We start from the raw sequence: 22,108 nt of genomic DNA, 5'->3' as shown, positions 1-22,108 counted from the left end.
TTGGTCTATTGCATAACGCGATAGGATACAAAACTTAATCCTGCACAAAATTAGACCAGTCCAAGAAACAGACTTGGTCAAGTATTATATCATCATATGACCAGTTTATGTGACCAATCATTAGGAACATACAGGATGAGTCAGTTTCCAACTATTTAAGCATAAATGATGCAACATTTTACATTAATCTAGCCACATGTTCATAATATCTGAAAAAGCAGCAAGTAGATGTGTGAGTTGGATTTGATAACATACAGAAAGCAAGAAATAATCTGCCCATATCTTACAGAGCTATTGATGTGGTATGAGTTAAGATAGGCAGGTTCTAAGACAGTCTTCAAGTAGCTAATGTTTCACCATTTGTCTTCAATTATCATCATAGATTGAACTGGTACACATGGTGTGTTTGCTATTGAGATTTTTATCAAGAATTGTGAATCTGGAAGTTTTTCTTTGTTCTCTGCACCCTGTATAACATTTAATTTTAAATATCACTGTCAATTTAACCTTCTGTTTTTCCTGGATCTTTATCAAAATAAATCAGTAACATTTAGAACTAATTCCCTTCTCTCCCTACAAAAAAAAAAAAAGGGAAGGAGGGGACTTGTTATGATGTAAAATAAAATGTTTTACTACATGAAAACTTGCAGTATCTTTTATCTTCTACTTGTTTCTGTCATTAGACCGCATCCATGCTGGAGCAGCACATTGAGGAATTTTTAGTTGAACCCTAGTACTTATTTTCTTTTAAAGCCTGGTACTCATTCTGTCTAATTTGCTGAACCACTAAGTTATGCAGACATAAACACACAAACACCAGATGTCAAGCAGTGGTTGTGAACAAACACAGACACATGCACACATTTAAACACATATACGATGGTCTTCTTTGAGTTTTCGTCTACCAAACCCACTCACAAGGCTTTGGTTGGCCTGAGGCAACAGTAGAAGACATCTGCACAAGGTGCCAAGCAGTGGGAGTGAACCCAGATCTATGTGGTTGGGAAGCAAACTCCTTACCACACAGCCATGCCAGCTAGAAAGTTTTTCTTTCTGTAAAGTACAAAAATGTACATAATCTATGTTGTAGTATAATTCATGTCAATTTAAATCAAATTCAGTTCTGATGGAGAAAACCTATAAGAGTGGTTATTATTGTTTAACCCCAAGTTAGCCCTTATTTTGCAGACCTGTGATCAAAAGTGTTCCACTTGGGACTATTACGCTTTTTTCATTGAGGTATAGTGTATCTATAACAGCTTTATCAAATGTAACACTTTATTTTAAGACTGTAGGGTTAAATTTGAGATAGATTTTACTACTATTTTTGGCAAATCCATCATCCGCTGATAGGTCCCTGATAGTTTTGTATGTGTGTGTGTTTGCTTGGGTGTGTGCACGTATGTTTGATGCAATTTCAAGCAGACGCCATAATAATGTATGACTTAATTACACTTACGGACATGCGCACAAGAAACTTCCTTTCAAGGTGTCGCGCTCCTCTGTTGCTGACACGAAATTTGTTTTTCTTGTCAAAAACAAACTAATTTCCCACGTTTTAGAAGAAAGGATCATATTTATAACAACCAATCATGGTAAGTAAAGTTTATAATAAAATATTTCCACCATTTAATTATCATAGAATACTTTAAGAGTTTATATTATCGTTAAATATTTGTCGACACGTGTGGATGTTTGGTTTACACAAAACCTCCATTAAACAATTTTCCCCAAAACTTTTGGTATCTTCCAAAAGTATATAATGACTACATTTCCTATTGTGTTAGAAAATTATTTGTTTAGGTGATTTCCTATTTGACGTTCGTAAAATCATAGTGATCCTAAAAGTTTATTTCAATATAACATTTCATATTTATAAGTGGTACAGCGAACAGCGAGTAGAAAGTGAGGAAAAACGTTAGATTTATTTTGAATAGAGTTTTCCCCTTGGCACTACCATCCACGGCAGGCATACCAAGCAATCGCAAGTCGCTGAGTTTGACAAAGATTAGGCCAGTGTCGTAATTCTATGCTTTTCATTGAGTAATCTGCTCATCTGTATGTATTGCATTCTGATTCACAATAAACGAGGAGCAGCAGGGCTTTCCACGAGACATGCTAATCGAGTTGAAATGAAATTGAAACAAATTCGAATTTAAGCACGTCAAATAGGAAATTGCCTTTGTTTTTACAACGAGGTATTTTACTACGCTTTATTATGTGTGTACTTCGAAAATTATGTGTCAATAAAAATGTTATTTACTGTTGATATTGTCTGGATATTGCGTCAAGACAACACAATCCATGTTAAAGAAATTGGGTTGACAGAAACTGTGGATCCCTGTTGGATATATTTTTGCTGAAATATACTATGTTCCACTTAATTTTAAAAATAATGAATTCTGTAAAATAATTTTGCCATTATTAATCTGGTGTTTAGAACAAATATAACAAGATTTTGTTGAAAAGTTTTACTATAGATCACTTTAAAACAGTGTATTTGTATCATTGAACCAAAGTGATCTCAGGCGGGTTGGTATCAAAAGTGGTTAGACATTCAACATAACCATTAATTATATCTATGTAGGTGAGTTGTACGAATGTAGCTAAACAAATGAAGTTTTATGGAATATGAAGGAGTTACTACTCCAGTGTTTTCTGTAACTGTTAAGCTCCATACTGTTATATTTGGAGAATTGGGAAGAGTATCGTAATTAGCATAGGACTACTATAAACCTGATGTTAAATAGAATGGCATCGAATGTAATAAATCATGAGTGTTTTGATTTTTGTTGTTCACCGTGCATAGGATGATATCGGTTGGCAGATATCAATATTGGTCGACAAACAGTTCACTGAAGTTATAAACAAAAGTCAATGCTCATCTTATATTCATCAGTGCCTCTGGCTGATGAGATACATTGATGTTGAAACACTGGGTTGCTTCAGAGCCTCTTGGATTAATGAATCAAATGTTATGAACACACATTCATTATAAAGGAGAAGTGTTCTGTCATGAAACAACAATGATTAGCATATTGATATTTGAATCTACTGGACCATATTAAGAATAAATATGCAAATCCTGGTTTAATGTAATGTCTAACATTTATTTGTATTGAATTTGTTAAAATGTTTCTTTTAAAACCTTTAAATTTTCTTAATATTTCAGCCGCAGAATGAGCATATTGAACTCCACCGTAAACGTTATGGACGTCGGTTTGATTATGAAGAAAAAAAGTGAGCTACTTATGTTTACATTTCTTTTAAGATAGTGGTAGAAGTAGATTGTGTCATTTAATATCTTAGTACACTATGAATTGACTAATCTACTAGCTGTCTTTAGGAGCTAGATATTTACAACACATATATATAGACGCAGGTATGGGTTTGGTATCACTCTATGGCATTACAAGTGTTTTGAATACCCCCGACAAACATTGCTCTGTGAGTGGATTTGGTAAATGGAAACCTGCTGTGTATTTGTGTGTGTATATATATATATATACATACATATACGCACACACATACACATTGTATTTGATGTTATAAAAGACATACTTCAATTTAATAGCACAAACTGAGGAAAAAGTTTTCAATACATTTAAGCACTCAAGTATAGTCCAATTTTCACATATAGGAGTGATTTTTGGTAGGGAGACATTTGTCTGGAAAAAATGGGGATCTTAAATATGGCATGTGTGTGTATATATTATATGTCATCATCATCATCGTTTAACGTCCGTTCTCCATGCTAGCATGGGTTGGACGGTTCGACCGGGGATTTGGGAAGCCAGAAGGCTGCACCAGGCTCCAGTCTTATCTGGCAATGTTTCTACAGCTGGATGCCCTTCCTAACGCCAACCACTCCATGAGTGCAGTGGGTGCTTTTTACGTGCCACCTGCACAGGTGCCAGGCGAGGCTGGCATTGGCCACGGTTGGATTGGTGCATTTTACGTGCCACCAGCACGGAAGCCAGTCGAGGCGGCACTGGCTTCGGCTACGATTCGGATGGTGCTTTTTACATGCCACCGGTACGGAAGCCAGTCGAGGCGGCGCTGGCATCGGCCACGATTCGGATAGTGCTTTTTACGTACCACCAGTCCAGGGGTCCTGGCATCTGCCGGGTGCCAGTCATAGGATTGGTTCAATTTCAATTCCGATTTCGATTTCACTTGCCCCAACAGGTCTTTGCATGGGTGCCTGTCATCGAATGAGGTTCGATATCGACTTCGCTTGCCTCAACAGGTCTTTGTGTGTCCAAGGGAGGAAAGGCATGCATAAGTGGGCTGGACTCACTTGTCCTGCCTGGTCTTCTCACGTACAGCATATTTCCAAAGATCTCGGTCGCTGGTCATTTCCTTAGTGAGACCTAAAGTTCGAAGGTCGTGCTTCACCACCTCGTCCCAGGTTTTCCTGGGTCTACCTCTTCCACGGGTTCCCTCAACTGCTAGGGATTGGCACTTTTTCACACACCTATCTTCATCCATTCTCGCCACATGACCATACCAGCGCAATCGTCTCTCTTGCACACAACAACTGATGCTTCTTAGGTCCAACATTTCTCTCAAGGTACTAACGCTCTGTCGAGTATGCACACTGACATTACACATCCATCGGAGCATACTGGCTTCATTCCTCGCGAGCTTACGCATGTCCTCAGTAGTCACGGCCCATGTTTCACTGCCATGTAGCATGGCTGTTCGTACACATGCATCATACAGTCTGCTTTTTACTCTGAGCGAGAGGCCTTTAGTCACCAGCAGAGGTAAAAGCTCCCTAAACTTTGCCCAGGCTATTCTTACTCTAACAGTTACACTTTCAACGCACCCACCCCCACTACTGACTTGGTCACCTAGATAACGGAAGCTATCAACTACTTCTAGTTTTTTCCCCTGGAAAGTGACGGGAGTTGTTTTCTGCAGATTTTCAGAGTTTAATGCTCCCGAGCATCTGCCACATACAAAAACTATCTTCCCAGTTAACCTTCCTTTGATATTGCTGCACCTCTTATGTGTCCATAGCTTACACTGGGTACATCTTATAGAGTTTCTACCTACACCTTTTCTACAGATCGAGCAGGGCCATCTTCCTGAAGACATTTGTGGATTGTCTACCTTCCTACTTATTAGTACTTTGGTTTTACTAGGTTGACTCTAAGGCCCCTCGATTCTAAACCCTCCTTCCACACCTGGAACTTCTCCTCCAGTTCTGATAGTGACTCAGCAATTAGAGCAAGGTCGTCAGCATAGAGGAGCTCCCAGGGGCAACCTGTCTTGAATTCCTCCGTAATTGCCTGGAGGACTATGATAAATAGGAGGGGGCTGAGTACTGAACCCTGGTGGACCCCAACCTCTACTTTGAATTCTTCTGTGTACATGTTGCCAACCCTAACCTTACTTACAGCATCCCTGTACATGTCTTGCACAGCCCTCACCAGCCATTCATCTATCCCTAGTTTCCTCATTGACTACCAGATAAGGGATCGGGGACCCTGTCAAAGGCTTTCTCCATGTCAACGAAAGCCAGGTACAGGGGCTTATCTTTGGCTAGGTATTTCTCCTGCAGTTGTCTCACCAGAAATATGGCATCAGTGGTGCTTTTCCCTGGCATGAAACCAACCTGCATCTCGTCCAAGTTGACTCTCTCCCTAATCAGTTGGGCTATGACCCTCTCTGTAACCTTCATTACCTGATCCAACAGCTTGATACCTCTGTAATTATTTGTATCTAGAGCGTCTCCTTTACCTTTGTAGCAGTTGACTAGTATGCTGCTACACCAGTCATTGGGTATGACTCCTTCGTGTATCACCTGGTTAACTATACGGGTGACTAGGTTATAGCCGACACTGCCAGATATTTTGAGCATCTCTGCAGTAATTCCTGATGGGCCTGGGGCTTTCCCTGTCTTCATGCTTCTAATGTGTTTACATCCCTGTAACTTAGCGGTTCGGCAAAAGAGGCTGATAGAATAAGTACTAGGCTTACAAAGAATAAGTCCTGGGGTCGATTTGCTCGACTAAAAGACAGTGCTCCAGTATGGCCACAGTCACAATGACTGAAACAAGTAAAAGAATATTTACCTTATTCTTTAAACTCTATAATAAGCGTAGACAATTTGCTTGAATGTATTTTCCAATATTACTGAAATTCAGCCCAGCAGATGAGCTGTCAGATTTCAACCTCTATTCCAGATACTTCTTGGATGAAAAAAAAAAAAGAAGTCACATTTAATGCATTTCAGTATATATGCTACGGAAAGGGTTCTTGTTTTTCTGCTTGGTATATTAGTTGGGCAACCAACTGTAAAATAACCCTTCTAAGAACTTCATACTGGACAATATTCTTGGAATGCTCTTATATTCCAAACATACTCCAAGATAGAATATGCATTTTAGCCCCAGACAAAAAAAAAATGGAGCATAATGGTAAGTTTAATTAGCAGCCTTTGTATCATATGTCTGTTGTGGCAAAGTTCAATGGGAAAACAATAGCTGCTAGATATATTTCCCCTTGTGAATCCCTTCAGACTCACTGCCGACAAGGAAAATGTCATGATCAAAACAGTAAGAACAGTAATTAGCTAGCTTTTACTTAAAAGTCATCTTTACATTTATGATATCTTAAATTATATCATTATCTCATAAAAGATCTGTTCATGTAGATGTTGTTTTATTCAGTTGTATTTTCCTCTTTTTTCCAGACGAAAGAAGGAAGGCCGTATGCCTCACATTATGTCTGACAAGGCACAGAAACTTAGAGGTTTGAAGTAAGTATTACTTTCTGTATTTTGTTGACCTTCTTTGGCAATGGGTAGTTGCTATCAGTTCACTATGAGTCAATACAGTTTTTTGTTTTCTAAAAATATATTTTACCATATTTAATACAAGAAAATAATTGTCATTATTAACCCTTTATTACCATATCTTTGTTCAAATATACTACTTTGTTTCAATTAATTTTTAAAATAAAGGATTTAATAAAATGATAATTATTAAGCAGGTGTTTGGAACATAAATTAACATGAAATTCTAATAGGCGGTTTTAATTTATATCTCTTTAAAACTGATAAATTGTATCATAGAAGCAATGGCAGTTTCATGCAAGATGGAATCAAAAAGGTTATGCTGGTGTTTGGAACATAATTTAACATGAAATTTTATGGAAGATTTTAATTTAGATTACTTCTGAACAGCAAGTTTGTATTGTATAAATAAAAGCAGTTTCAGATGAGTTATTAAAAGTGGTTAAATGAATTTTTGCAAATTTGGATATTTTTGGTGGAAAAGATGGGGGAACAATGTCTCCTCTTACTGCTCATTAGCAGTAAAGTGAAAAGGTAGGAAATTTTTCAGTCAGAGGCAGGCAAATTTATGTGCCTTGAATAATGGCACAGTATAAGAGGTGTAGTTGTACAGTTTGAACTTATCACATATTCAACAGTACTTCAGCATTTTAAACCTTAAAGTACAGCTACTGTACTCCATTGTGGTTATCAAAAGAATATATCTCTTGTTTCTTTATTGCTCATTCCCATTTAATGTAAATGTATTCTTTGATTAACCCTTTAGCATTTAAACCAGTCAAATCTGGCCCAAATATTCTACATGCTTTATATTCAAACAGGCAAGATTCAGCCTCTCATACATATCCTACAATGTCATTCTAAACATAAATAGTCATACCATTGAAATCTCAAGGCTACAAGATAATGCATGATTAATTCAAAACATTGTGAATAAATAAGCATTGCATTTGATATATGAATACTAAAGAGTTAATAATTTTAGTTCATTAATAATATGTTCAGTTTAACTACCTTTCTTTTGAAATAAACTGTGTCTCATTTTATTTAATATTTTGTCTCTTCACAGGGCCAAATTATATCACAAGAAACGACATGCTGAGAAGATACAAATGAAAAAGACGTATGTATTTTAATCTTACAACAACATTTACTGTACATTTATTAATCTTGTCTTTTACTACTTTGTCATTGGGCTGTGGCCATGTTGGGGCTTTTTTTATTTTCCAAAATTAAGATAAACAAAGTTCTTTTTTAATCTAAAATATACTCTCCTTCACTTTCTACAATGCTCTTCCATCTATCTGCAAAGCACCTCTTCCAAAATTCACTTGTTCATGACGAAAAATACTCCTCCAGTATATTCTGACCTCATCTACAAAATTCATATTTTTTCCGTCCAAATGAATTCAGAATAAGTGATAATCAGATGGGGCAATATCTGGCAAATATGGTAGGTGGCACATCGCTTCCCATTCAAACTGCTCCAGCCTTTGGAGTGTCATCCTTGCTGTATGTGGCCAAGCATTATCCTGATGGAAGACCACCTTTCATCCTGAAACCAAAGATGGTCATTTTCCTTCTGGTGCTGACTTTGGCCGCTCAAGCTGCTTGCAGTAGATCTCCTTTGTTATCATTTGGATTGTGTTAAAAAGTTTGAAGTGGACTAAACTTTTCATATCTCAGCAAACAGATAACAATACCATATGTAGGTGAAGACCTTCTTTAGCTTGGGGTGCCAGTGTTTCTCCTTTCCCTACCCACTGTCTTTGGTACTTGACATTTTTATTGAGAACCCATTTCTTTACACCAATCATTCTGTTCAAAAAAAAAAAAAAGCTCATTCGTAAGACATGACAGCAAAGAAGAGCACACATTCACTCTCTGAACACAATTAGACTCAGAAAGTTAGTGAAGAACCCATTGACCCAATTTACTGACTTTTCTGATGGCATGCAGATGTTGATGAAATCGAAGCTTCTCTGCTAGTTCAACAGATATGATGGGATTTTGTTCCACCAGAGTTTGCAGGATATACAGATCTTCTCGGATGAGGCTCATCTTCTAGGCTTTAGTTTCAAGCTCGGAATTTATGGAACCACTGTTCACACTGGCTTCTGCTTATTGTCCAATTCCCATATACTGCATTAATATTCCTTGTATCTGTCCACTGTTCACTGACAAAGTTTTGGTCAGCACAGTACTGTGGTATATAAAAACACTTGCTCATGGTATCACACAGTGGAGTTGAACCTGGAACTGTGTGATTGTGAAGTAAACTTCTAAACTACACTGGGGTATTGTGAATTGTCAGCTCTCTATTGTGGCATCTGTAGAGATGGGGTAATGCTTTGTCCACAGGACAATGCAGAGGGCACTTGGTGAACTAAGACATGTAGACCTGGTACAGAAATGTTGGAGAGAGAAACTAGCAGCTAGGTTATTCTTTTTAGTGAAGTATTTTGCTCATTTGTAATGCTAAATATTGTCTTTATTGTATTTTATAGCATAAGAATGCATGAAATGAAGAAAACAAAACAGAAGGCTGATGATGCTGTCCCAGAAGGAGCCGTACCAGCATATTTGTTGGACAGGGAGGGTCAGACAAGGGCTAAAGTTTTGTCGAACATGATTAAACAGAAACGGAAGGAGAAAGCTGTAAGTTATCATCTTCCACACTGTGAAATTTAGGAGATTTGGTCAAAGCTTTGAACTATTTAAGTTCATAATTTTGTGCTTAAGTTCATAATTTTGTGCTTCTTAAGAATATATACTGTATTTGATGGCATATAAGATGCACATTTCCTGCTCCAAAAAATGATCTCAGTTTCTATATGTAAAGTTAGGATGATATTACGTGTTTTAATATAAATGCTCTGATTCTGCCAGTTTGCTATTGTGAGTAGATTTGATTGGCAGAAATTGAAAGAAGACTTTCTGTGTGTTTGTGTTATATCTGCAGTTGCTTATATGGAAGTGTGATAATCTGTTGTTAGATTCTCTTGTCAACAAATAACTTTTTTTTCATGAATATGCAAATATGAAATTAGTATGCATCTTGTTTGCCATCAAATATATGGTTGTTATAACATTTGCAAATTTAAGTTTTTGTCTGATGAGCAGAAGTGAGACTAATGCTTTGAGTAGAGCTCTTCATGTAAGTTCAAATTTGTGGCTAAATAGTTAATGTTGAACAACATATTTTTGAGGTTGTGAATTTACACATCATTACTTGTGTTAAGCTTTGGGTATTCTATGACATCATAGTTGGAACAGGCAATCCTGTAACTAAGATTTATATTCTAAATTGACAGTCTTTATAGCCAATCATAGTTTTATTGCTAAATCTTTTAAAAACTCTAAGGTTTGTTCTGTCTGATATAGCTTGAAATGCTATAGAAAAGTTTTTTGTTGTTTTCTGGAACATGACATCAACTTAATGAAAAATATGTAATTTTTAATAAAATATAGAAAAGTAACAGCATATATTTATTGCAAATATACATATGAGAAATATGTTTAAGGTAATAAATATATTCATTTCAAAATTAGTATTCTTTCGATAGAAGTTAAAATATAATTATTATATGAATTAACAGATTGTTGCATAAAGCAATAACTTAATGTTAGATGTATGGTAGCCCATTGGGAACTATTCTGCATCTTTAGTATTTCTTACTCTAAAAGGATGGTACTTTATTGTAACCTCTTTATGTGTAGCTATTATATGTGTGTTAGTTTGATACAAAAGTGTAAAGCATGAAAACTGTTTTGGTGAAAATTGAAATATTCCAAAAGCAAGTCTGTACTTAGTGTTTAATTTATTTTGTGCAATTATTGTAGAAATAACACAAGTTGATTAATTTTGGTTGCCATTGTATACATAGCAAAATTGATGTTTGTTTCTGTCTAAAAGTAGTGTTTTCTATTTTCAGGGTAAATGGAATGTGCCTCTCCCCAAAGTGAAGGGTATGAGTGAGACAGAAGTTTTCAAAGTAGTCAAAACTGGCAAAAGACAAAGTAAGTAAATATTGCTTTTATATTTTGGCACAAGGCTAGCAATTTCAAGGGAGAGGGTGAGTTAACATCAATCCTAGTGTTCAACAGGTACTTATTTTATCAACTCTGAAAGAACGAAAGGCAAAGTTGACCTAGGAGGAATTTGAACTCCGAATGTAAAGATGGATGAAATGACATTAAACATTTTGCCTGCCTAGTTTGGTTGAAACCACATTTTGTTTCATAATCAGGAGGGAAGGCAATGATCACAACTCTTTACAGGATATCTGAGTGTAGTGGGAGGAGGGAGGACCTGGCTTGTATACTTATAACAAAGTGGCCTTGGCTAAAGGCATATCTTGTGTCAGATTGGATGATAGATTGCCTGCCACCAGAGTAGACTATGGTGGGATTTGAACTCAAAACACAATGGTCCAGAATATTCTGTATTGGTATTTTTTATCAAACCACTTCACTTTTCCAAAAAAGTACAGGCGAAAGGCAGAAATTGAAAGAACCGTGACATTACACCTAGAAAGTTATCCCCCTCGCCACAAGTCCATGCAAGGTTGTTAATGGAAGACCAGCAGTATGCATACCTACCTCCCCTCTCCATGCCACTGATGTTATCCAAGGGAAAGGCCAATACAGCTTGGCACCAGCAATGCCACAACTCATTTCTACAGTTGAGTGAACTGGAGCAATGTGAAATAATGTCTTGCTCAAGAACTCAACACACAGCCCGGTCTGGGAATCAAACTCATTACCTCATGATTGTGAGCCTGACGCTCTAATCACTGAACCTTGTGCCTATGTATGTGTGTCTATACATACATACACATACACGTGTATATTAGAGACACAGGCAGCTGCTATGTTTGTATCTCTGCAGACAGTTGTAATAAATGAACTGAATGTCTTATGGAACTTTGTTTTCTATTTTTACAGAGAAAGCTTGGAAACGAATGGTAACAAAAGTCACATTTGTTGGTGACGGTTTCACAAGGAAGCCTCCAAAATTTGAAAGATTTATTCGGCCAATGGTAAGTATTCTAATTTGCACCTTCTCTACTGCAACTACTTTGTGGTTTAAGTTCATTATCATCATCTTTTTAATGTTCACTGTTCCATCTTTGCATGGATGTACAGAATTTGTTGAGGTGGATTTTCTTTGGCTGAATGCCCTTCCTGTTACCAATCCTCGCCTGTTTTTAAGCAAGATCATATCTTCCTGTAACCTGATATGTTTTCATGGAAGATTGGAAACTCATTTACAACTGTCAAGGAAACAGTAACACACACATTCACATATATAAATGTATATACACATACACACACAAACAGGCTTCTTGCAGGATTTCAACCAATTGTCAAATATCACAAGACATTTCATGCAATGCTCTAATGAGTCTACTAATTAGTCTTAACAAAATCCCATTGATTGATATCTCTCACTTGTATTGGTTTTGTTGTTTCCCTTTTAACTGCAGATAATCTAAAGTATGGAATTAACAATATTTGCATGCAATATTTTCCTTGCAAATCAAGAAAGCATAGTATTCATACGAAGGTCAGGTGAAACGTTCACAGGCTGGCCAAGCTACTTTCATGTATTGTGATGAAATGAAGCTTATTTTTCAACATAGTTCCCCTTGTGGTTCACTCACTTCTTCCATCAGTGTTACAGTGCTTTGGATCCCATTGGGGAAGAAGCTTTAATCCTGTTAGTCAAAAAAGTCTTCAACAGCAGATATCACCTCATCATCACTGATACTGGTTCCCAGCCAAGTGTTTTATATATATATATATATATATATTATATATATATATATATATATATATCATCATCATCATCATCATCGTTTAACGTCCGTTTTCCGCGCTAGCACGGGTTGGACGGTTTCGACCGGGGTCTGGGGAGCTCGGGACTGCCCCAGGCTCCAGTCTAGTCTGGCAGTGTTCTACAGCTGGATGCCCTTCCTAACGCCAACCACTCCGCGAGTGTAGTGGGTGTTTTTTACGTGCCACCTGCACAGGTGCCAGAGGGGTCTGGCATCGGCCACGTTCGGATGGTGCTTTTTATGGGGGGGGGTGCAGAAATATAGGGGAGCACCAGTGGGAGGGGTGGTTCAGAGGACAGGTACTAGTCAAGTAGAACGTAGGATATCGAGAGAGGGGTAATGCATGGTGAAATAGCGTATTGAAGAGGGGGGTTCAAAGAGTAGACACCTATAATGGTGGTGGGGGGTGCAGAAATATAGGGGAGCACCAGTGGGAGGGGTGGTTCAGGGGACAGGTTCTAGGCAAGTAGAACGTAGGATATCGAGAGAGGGGTAATGCATGGTGAAATAGCGTATTGAAGAGGGGGTTCAAAGAGTAGACACCTATAATGGTGGTGGGGGGGTGCAGAAATATAGAGGAGCACCAGTGGGAGGGTTGGGCACCAGTGGGAGGGGTGGTTCAGAGGACAGGTTCTAGGCAAGTAGAACGTAGGATATCGAGAGAGGGGTAATGCATGGTGAATAGCGTATTGAAGAGGGGGTTCAAAGAGTAGACACCTATAATGGTGGTGGGGGGGTGCAGAAATATAGGGGAGTACCAGTGGGAGGGGTGGTTCAGAGGACAGATTCTAGGCAAGTAGAACGTAGGATATCGAGAGAGGGGTAATGCATGGTGAAATAGCGTATTGAAGAGGGGGTTCAAAGAGTAGACACCTATAATGGTGGTGGGAGAAAACGACATCCGGTATAGTTGGAGCAAAATAGAGATATCCGGTATTGGTGGTGGGGGTGGGTAGGGCGGGCGCGCCGCGAAGAATCGGCAGCCAATTTCTATAAGGGAGATATATCTTAAATATCTATAACGATAACTAGTGAATTATACAGAATATGCAAAAACGAGGCGAGGCTGAAAATAGTAAACAGAGTGGCGACTAGGGGGATCAGAATAATAATAATTAATAAATAATAATAATAAATAGAGATACGGATGAATTAAAGTTCAAAGATTTCTTATCTTGAGATCACTTCGTTTACGGACAGACTTGGCAAAGGAATTCGGAATCAAGAATGAGGCAGTTTACTAGCTTAAGTATGCATAGCCATGGCGGGTGGTAGGAAGAGAGGAGTCCAGACAGACGACAATGTAAAAAGAGGGGAAGAGAAAAACCCCGCGAAGAATCGGCAGCCAATTTCTATAAGGGAGATATATCTTAAATATCTATAACGATAACTAGTGAATTATACAGAATATGCAAAAACGAGGCGAGGCTGAAAATAGTAAACAGAGTGGCGACTAGGGGGATCAGAATAATAATAATTAATAAATAATAATAATAAATAGAGATACGGATGAATTAAAGTTCAAAGATTTCTTATCTTGAGATCACTTCGTTTACGGACAGACTTGGCAAAGGAATTCGGAATCAAGAATGAGGCAGTTTACTAGCTTAAGTATGCATAGCCATGGCGGGTGGTAGGAAGAGAGGAGTCCAGACAGACGACAATGTAAAAAGAGGGGAAGAGAAAAACCCCGCGAAGAATCGGCAGCCAATAACGATAACTAGTGAATTATACAGAATATGCAAAAACGAGGCGAGGCTGAAAATAGTAAACAGAGTGGCGACTAGGGGGATCAGAATAATAATAATTAATACATAATAATAATAAATAGAGATGCGGATGAATTAAAGTTCAAAGATTTCTTATCTTGAGATCACTTCGTTTACGGACAGACTTGGCAAAGGAATTCGGAATCAAGAATGAGGCAGTTTACTAGCTTAGTATGCATAGCCATGGCGGGTGGTAGGAAGAGAGGAGTCCAGACAGACGACAATGTAAAAAGAGGGGAAGAGAAAAACCCCGCGAAGAATCGGCAGCCAATTTCTATAAGGGAGATATATCTTAAATATCTATAACGATAACTAGTGAATTATACAGAATATGCAAAAACGAGGCGAGGCTGAAAATAGTAAACAGAGTGGCGACTAGGGGGATCAGAATAATAATAATTAATAAATAATAATAATAAATAGAGATAATATATATATATATATATATATATATATAGGGGAGCAGATCATAATCAGGTAGGGCCAACTCAGGAAGATATGGAGGAATGATCAATCAGTTCAAAACCAGTCACACACAGCAGCTACTGAAACCAAGGATTTGTGCACTAGAGCATTGTGTCCTGATGAAACAAGGTTCCTTTTGTGAGTTTTCTTGGACATTTCATATATGTCTCAGCAAACTCGCATGGTACTTACCATTGAGGGTGTGACCCTTTTGAAGATAGTCAATAACACAATACCTTTTGCCTCCCAAAAGCTGAGACCTTTACCTTCCCTGCATATGAAACGACCTCAGTCTTCTTTGGAGCAGGTAAGAAGGGGTGTTTCCACTACATGGATTCTCTTTGTTTCTGACTCAAAGTGATGAAACCAACACTCCTCCTGGCTCAGGAAACATTCAAGGAAACCAGCTGGATCTGGCTCACACATTGTCAGATTTTCTCTGTGATGTGCACTTTTGATCAGATATCAGAAGGCACTCATCAGAAACCTTTGTCACGCCAAGTTCATTGTGCAGAATATTCTCAACTATCTATTCTCAGCTATCACAATGGATATGCTAATAACATTGGCTATTTGATTTATAATCAATTGCCTGTCATCCATCACCGTGTAGTGAAGATGGTTGTTTTCCTCGATCATGGCAGCTGCAGGGCGTCCAGACCTTAAGTCATCTTCAAAACTCTCCGTTCCCTTCCTGAATTCAGCTGCCCACTTTAGCATTGATCGAGCACCATCCCCTAATGTAGTGACTATGTCAGCATGAATGTTCTGCAGGTTACTTTTGGAGTCTTCTTTAAACAGTGAGATATCAGTTTACCTGAAAGAAACAATGCAGTTATTAATAAAAAGAGCTGATATTGATGCGTGCAAGATTCCACATCTCTAGCACTACTCCTTCACAGTCAGTCTATGAACTTTTCAGCCATCCTCGTAGAACCTTATAAATATTTTAATATTAATCGGGACTGTAAACATTGATATATCAAGGAAGATAACTCTCATGGATTTTAAAGGAAATCTTCGAAAGTTAACTCCCGTTTTTGAATTACCTCCCTTCATTCCATTTCTTAAACAATACCTCCGCCTTAGCGAAGGCGAAAGGCGGAGGTATTGTTTCCAGTCGTGTTTGTTTGTTTGTTTATCCGTGGACAAGATATCTCAAGAACTGCTGGATAGATTCGGATGAAACTTTCAGGGATGTTTGGCCACGTGACTGGTACGAACTGATTAGATTTTGGGATCGTTCCGGTACCGGGTTCATTTTTAGTATTCTTGTTTGTAAGAGCAGTCCAGTTTATTTCAGATATTCTCATTTTAGAAATCTTCGGCTAATCGTTGAGAGGTTTGCGCTCTCTGAGTGCCCTTGTTAAAGTTTCATTTGTTAGATTGAATTCAATTTCTGTTCCTCACTTTTTCCCTTCTCAGCATTGGAAGGATTTATAAAAAATATCACAACTATTATTAATGTAACTTTGTTTTGTGTTGATAAATATTGGAGTTTTTGATAAGTGCCAATGCACGAAATTCTTGACCCCATGAATCGCTCTCTAAAGTCTGTCAATTATATATGTGCGTGCGTGTACTTAGGAAGCTCGTTTGCAACCACATGGTTTCGGGTTAATTCCCACTGTAGGAGCCCGTCATATATATATATATTATATATATATATATATATATATATATATATATATATAAAGAGAGAGAGAGAAGTAAAGAAAAGAGACAGACAGTGGTGCCTTTGTGTTTGTCCTACCTCACTTGGTTTGTTTATGTTTCTGTAACGTAGCAGTTCATCTGAAGTAACTAATAAATAAGGATCAGACTTTGTAAAAAAAAAAAGTACTGGGTCAATTTGTTAAACTAAACCATTCAAGGCAGTGTCCCAACATGGCTGTACTACAATGACTGAGGCAGATAAAAGATATATCATCATCGTCATCATAATTTAGCATCTGTTTTCCATGCTGGCATGAGTTCGATGATTTGACTGGAATTGGCAAACTGGGAGGCTCATCCAAAGCTACACGGTCTGTTTTGACATAGGTTTTAGGGCTGGATGCTCTTTCTAACATCAATCACTTTACAGAGAGGACTGAGTGCTGTTTATATAAACACACACACACATATCTGAGAGCAGAATATAACTGGAGAGTTAGTATATCTTTATATTATGACATAAATTACAATTATGTTGTGTGGTACCTAGATGATTGCATAATCACAAAAATACCTGGAGGAAATCAGAAGACCAATTGTTTAATATTGGATTGGAATGTGCGTATACATGGCTACACATGGAGTTCTAGGCATAGATTAACTGTTATGCTATATCATTTGAAATAGCAACTCTTTTATATATATATATATATGTGTGTGTGTGTGTGTGTGTGTCATTTAGCATTCATTTTCCATGCTGGCATGGGTTGGACAGCTTGACAGGAAATGGCAAGGCCAGGGTCTGCACCAAGTTCCATGGTCTTTATTGACATAGCTTCTACAGCCAACCACTTTACAGAATGCACTGGGTGCAGAAATTGACTTGAGAGAAAAAAATTAAGCTTTAGAGACAATATGGATGCATACACCACTGAGCCATGAATGATGTCCTTGGACTGTGGCCCAGTGACGTGTTTTTCATATATATTGTTGTAAGGAGAATTTTTCTTCTCTCGAACAGTTTTAGATGCTAATTGTCTTTCCATGTCCAAGTGCATACAAACGTATTAAATATGATTATTCACACCTGTATATCATATAAAACACACCTGTTGTATGTATGTATTTTCATCATGTTGAACCTTTAATCCCTACAAATTTTTTTTCTCTCTCCATATTTTTCCTATTAATCCTTTCTGTCGAAGAGCGTAGGTTTGAAGCATCAGACTTTTCCATTCTTTCTGAGTGCTAAACTAATACACCTGCTTATTGTTCCCTCCCCTGTCTTTGTCTTGTTTTCTGTAAATTTGAACTTATATATATATATATATATATATATATAATATATATATATATAAAATTGTTATAAATTAACTTTAATACAATAAATATTTGTATCTCTTTCACAGGGTCTTCGTTTCAAGAAAGCTCATGTAACCCACCCAGAATTGAGAGCTACATTTCATTTGCCTATCATAAGTGTAAAGAAGAATCCCAGTTCACCCATGTACACATCTCTAGGAGTTATCACTAAAGGAACCATTATTGAGGTAAGGAGCCAATATTCATATATTCACTTTGCAGCTTTTCTCTCTTTTTCTTTTTAATATCCATTTACCTATGCTTGACTCGCAAGGATCAGATGAAATTTATTGAGGTAGATTTCCCATGGCTGGATGGTCTTCTTGTCACCAACCCTCTCCTATTTCCATGCAAAGTAATGTTTTTCCTTAGGCCTTTCAATGCAAACAGCACAATGGCCATATGCTTTTGTTTAAAATTGTAATAGGTGCATGTGTGGCTTAGTGATAAGAAGTTTGATTCCCAACAACATGGTATTGGGTCTTAAGGCAAGTGTCTTCTACCGTAGTCCTAGGTTGATCAAAGCTTTGTGAATGAATGTGGTAGATAAAAACTGAAAGAAAGCCATCATATATATATATGTGTGTGTTTACTGTCTTTTTGTCTTGATATCATGTGATTGGTTGTAGACGAGTGTTACTATCATACAATTAGTGTCCTTCATTTCCAATATTCTGTGAGAACATGACTTGCCACAGGGAAATATTACCTTGCTTGTAAACAGGTGAGGGTTGGTTTCAGAAAGGTTATCTAGCCATAGAAAATCTGCCTCATTATAAACTCCATGCTCCCATGCAGGCATGGAAAAGTGGACGTTGCAATGATGTCAATGATGATTTAGCTATTAATTAATGGAATGTAGACTATGTAATTGAATGCAAATTAGCTCAATAAGCAGCTCAACTTGATTGTGGTCAGGTAGAAATATTACAGCACATTATTGGTAACCCACTGCTTAAATTCCAAACCTGAAACCAGTGACGTCTCGATTTGTAGCTGGGCTGCAACTGGTGGCATTTGTTGGTATTTCTGTCAACAAACCATGCCTGTTACACTGGTCAGCACTGCCCCCTCACTATTCACTGGTATACCTTCAGATTTACAGTGATGCACTTATTTCGAAACTCCACTTTACCATTGTTGCAAATTAGTGCCCACCCAGAATATTCTGAAGGGCCTCTAGGCACCAAAATCTGGTGACAAGCCTGCAACAAACTTAGGTCTGTATTTTTGATGTCCTCTGGAATAAAAAAAAAGAGCCATTACCTGAAAAACAGAAAGAGATTATCAACAAGGAGTGCATCCAACCATAAAAATCCTACCTCAACCATGAGGCCATAACATCCTGCAAGTTATGAATTTGCATGTTATGACATCCGTTTGTTACTTTTATAGTTACTGAAACTGCAAGATTTGCGAACCCCTCTTTACATTTGTTTTAAAGGAAGTTATGACCTTTCTAATCTAAGGGAGATAACTTTAATCCCTTCATTTATATTCTGTAATATTTATCATTAACATAGGACCCACTTGTTGCTCAACTTTTGTGATTTAAAAAAAAATCAAAACTTTCTTTGAAAAGTGGTCTCTAATCATTGAGTGACGACTTAACATATACAGGAAAAATACTTAATCCTATATTTTTCTCTCTCTTAATTTTTATTCTATTTCAGGTTAATGTAAGTGAATTGGGTTTAGTGACGCAAGGTGGTAAAGTAATCTGGGGTAAGTTTGTAATACACTTCATTACAATAGTTTTGTAAATATTATTTGATCTGCTTACTCGTATAGTTACAATAGTAAATTTAATATTTGGTTACTCCCCTCCTCCTACATTGAGTTAGGAATCCTCAAGCATTTTGTCTTAACCCATGTAATGATACCAACCTGCCTGACATTCCTCCTTATTCTTTGATACAAACTTGTTTTAAAGTGATTTAAATTAAGGCCTTTCTTTAAAAATATTTCATGTTAATTTATGCTCCACACACCAGTTTAATAATGAAAAATTAATTGGAACAAATCTATAGTTAATCAAAAAGTTAGTGTAGTAGTTTTATGATTAAGGATACACTGATTGGGTTGAATTGAACCCAGCATTGTAGACTTAGAAAACTATTTCAACTACCTATAAACTAGTATAATGTGGCAACCTGGCAAAATCATTAGCACATTGGACAAAAGGCTAAGTGGAATTTCTTCTGGCCTTTTATGTTCTGAGCTCAAATCCTGCCATGATCAACTTTGCCTTTCATTTCCTTGGAGTTGATAAGAAAAAAGTACCAGTCAAGTACTGGGGTTAGTGTAATTGACTTGTTATCTCCCTTCAAAATCACTTGCAATAGACCAGATTTCTACTCATGGGTTGTTATGATCTTGGGCACTTATCTTTCATAGAAACTGTGTAACCTGCCTTAGAAATCCTAGGGCTCAAGAAGGAATAATAATAATCTTGTATAACATAACATACTGACCATATTTTAACAAACTGAACTCTGTATTACAACCATTTAACTTGTCCTGGGTAGGACATAGTATTCTGTTTGTCTCAGTCTGCTTTTCATTTCACAGTTGCTTAAAGCTGTGGGGAAAAATTGTCAGGGTTAAAAAAATATACGCAACCTTTTATAATTGATATAGAAATGAATTATATGGTATTTACATTAAACAACCTTATATACTAACTGAAAAGTCCTGTTGTTATTGTCGTCTCTGTCTACCCTGTTACTTGGGTTTTGGTGATCCCTTGAGCCTGTATAAATTTTTTATTACATAATATAACTTGTACGCACTCACTTACTCATAATGTGTTGGGGCAGCTGTAGTCTATTTAACTGAATATAGTAAATATTTTCCTGCAGACCACCAGTGCATTGTTGAAGCTGTCTGTCAGAATTTGAACTGCGTCATTAACAAAGTTAATTACTGCTCAGAGCATTACAATCTTTGCCACTCCCCACACCCATACAGACATGATAATATCACAAATTGAATAATTAGCACACAGGGCAAAATGCTTAACAGCATCCGTCTTTATATTCTGTGTTCAAATTCCTCTGAGATCTACTTTTTCTTCTTTTCGGGAATATTAAAATAAATACCAATTCAGCACTAGGGTTGATGTAATCAACCCCCCCCCCCAAAAAAAAATTGCTGGCGTTGTGCCAAAATTTGTTGCCAATGTCAGTGTTGTGTAACTGGCATGTAAACAATACCATTCAAACATTGGGCCTCACCAAGACAAGTGACTGAGACCTTTTGGCAATATAATACATTTGAGAAAACCTGTCAAGCCAATGGGGCCCTCAAGATACTTCTGTGGATCCCTAATTTATTATTTTACTTGTGTGGACCCATCCCCAAAAATCTTTATGCTCTCCCCTTCCCCCAAAGGTCATAGGGACCCTGTTTGCAAACCACTGTCCTAGAGGGATGAAAAGCAAAGTTTGGCCTCAGCCAGATTGGAACAAATACTGCAAATGATTTTTTTTTCTCTCTTCATCTAAACACTTCTGCCAATCCTTCACCCAGAATAATTATTATAATAATGTTTACACTGTGATAAAATATTTTATTTTAATTTTCTTTTTTTTTTTCTGTTTTCCTTGCAGGTAAATATGCACAAGTAACAAACAATCCCGAAAATGATGGTTGTATTAATGCTATATTGTTAGTGTAACAGAGAGGTGGGAATAAAATGGTTTTTAAACATATAGTGTTTGCCTTTTTTTCATTGTTGTAAGCATCTTTTATCATTTGTTTCAGTTATTAGACAGTGGCCATGCTGGTGGACTACCTTGAAAGGTTTTAGTCAAATAAATTGATCCCAGTAGTTTATTTTTAAGTCTGGTACATCATGTGATCACGTGACCAACCAGGCTATCAGATTTGCTACACATCACTGGTTGCAATGCACTTCGCATTGTTTTAGCCTTCAAATGACGCCATCCCGCTGGCTAAGCAAGCCAACAGAAGAAAGAGTGAGAGAAAGTTGTGGCGAAAGAGTACAGCAGGGATCACCACCACACCCTGCCAGAGCCTCATGGAGCTTTACGTGTTTTTGCTCAATAAACACTCACAACGCCCTGTCTGGGAATTGAAACCGCGATCCTACAACTGCGAGTCTGCTGCATTAACCACTGGGCCATTGCGCCTCCACAAGTCTTGTACATATTTTATCTAAATTATGGGGACATGAACAAACCAACACC

General features: G+C 37.4%; 1 protein-coding gene across 3 annotated transcripts; it reads left to right on the top strand.

The window, feature by feature from the left end:
• The first annotated feature begins 1,449 nt into the window (after nucleotides 1-1,449).
• Nucleotides 1,450-21,610, top strand: LOC115228978 (ribosome biogenesis protein NSA2 homolog). 3 transcript variants are annotated; one of them, XM_029799419.2, is made up of 10 exons: nucleotides 1,450-1,595; nucleotides 3,173-3,240; nucleotides 6,704-6,769; nucleotides 7,875-7,928; nucleotides 9,313-9,463; nucleotides 10,741-10,825; nucleotides 11,753-11,847; nucleotides 17,945-18,085; nucleotides 19,571-19,622; nucleotides 21,509-21,610. In XM_029799419.2, the coding sequence occupies exons 1-10, from the start codon at nucleotides 1,593-1,595 to the stop codon at nucleotides 21,574-21,576; spliced, it is 783 nt and encodes a 260-aa protein (XP_029655279.1). In that variant the 5' UTR covers nucleotides 1,450-1,592; the 3' UTR covers nucleotides 21,577-21,610. The 3 variants fall into 3 exon arrangements, with proteins under 3 accessions (XP_029655279.1, XP_036355785.1, XP_036355788.1); XM_036499892.1 differs by lacking the exon at nucleotides 21,509-21,610 and adding an exon at nucleotides 19,698-20,220 and having other exon boundaries at nucleotides 19,571-19,651; XM_036499895.1 differs by lacking the exon at nucleotides 1,450-1,595 and adding an exon at nucleotides 3,282-3,283.
• Nucleotides 21,611-22,108: the final 498 nt, after the last annotated feature.

This window comes from Octopus sinensis, linkage group LG2 (assembly GCF_006345805.1).
Source record: "Octopus sinensis linkage group LG2, ASM634580v1, whole genome shotgun sequence".
NCBI lineage: Eukaryota > Metazoa > Mollusca > Cephalopoda > Octopoda > Octopodidae > Octopus > Octopus sinensis.
Note: the sequence above shows the minus strand (reverse complement) of the source record. Positions and strands in the feature narration are given on the sequence as shown.

Bases quoted from the DNA above. Each gene is read 5' to 3' on its own strand.
- LOC115228978 (XM_029799419.2), top strand. The intron at 9,464-10,740 runs GTAAGTTATCAT...TTCTATTTTCAG, and splicing joins AGAAACGGAAGGAGAAAGCT to GGTAAATGGAATGTGCCTCT. The intron at 11,848-17,944 runs GTAAGTATTCTA...TCTCTTTCACAG, and splicing joins AAAGATTTATTCGGCCAATG to GGTCTTCGTTTCAAGAAAGC.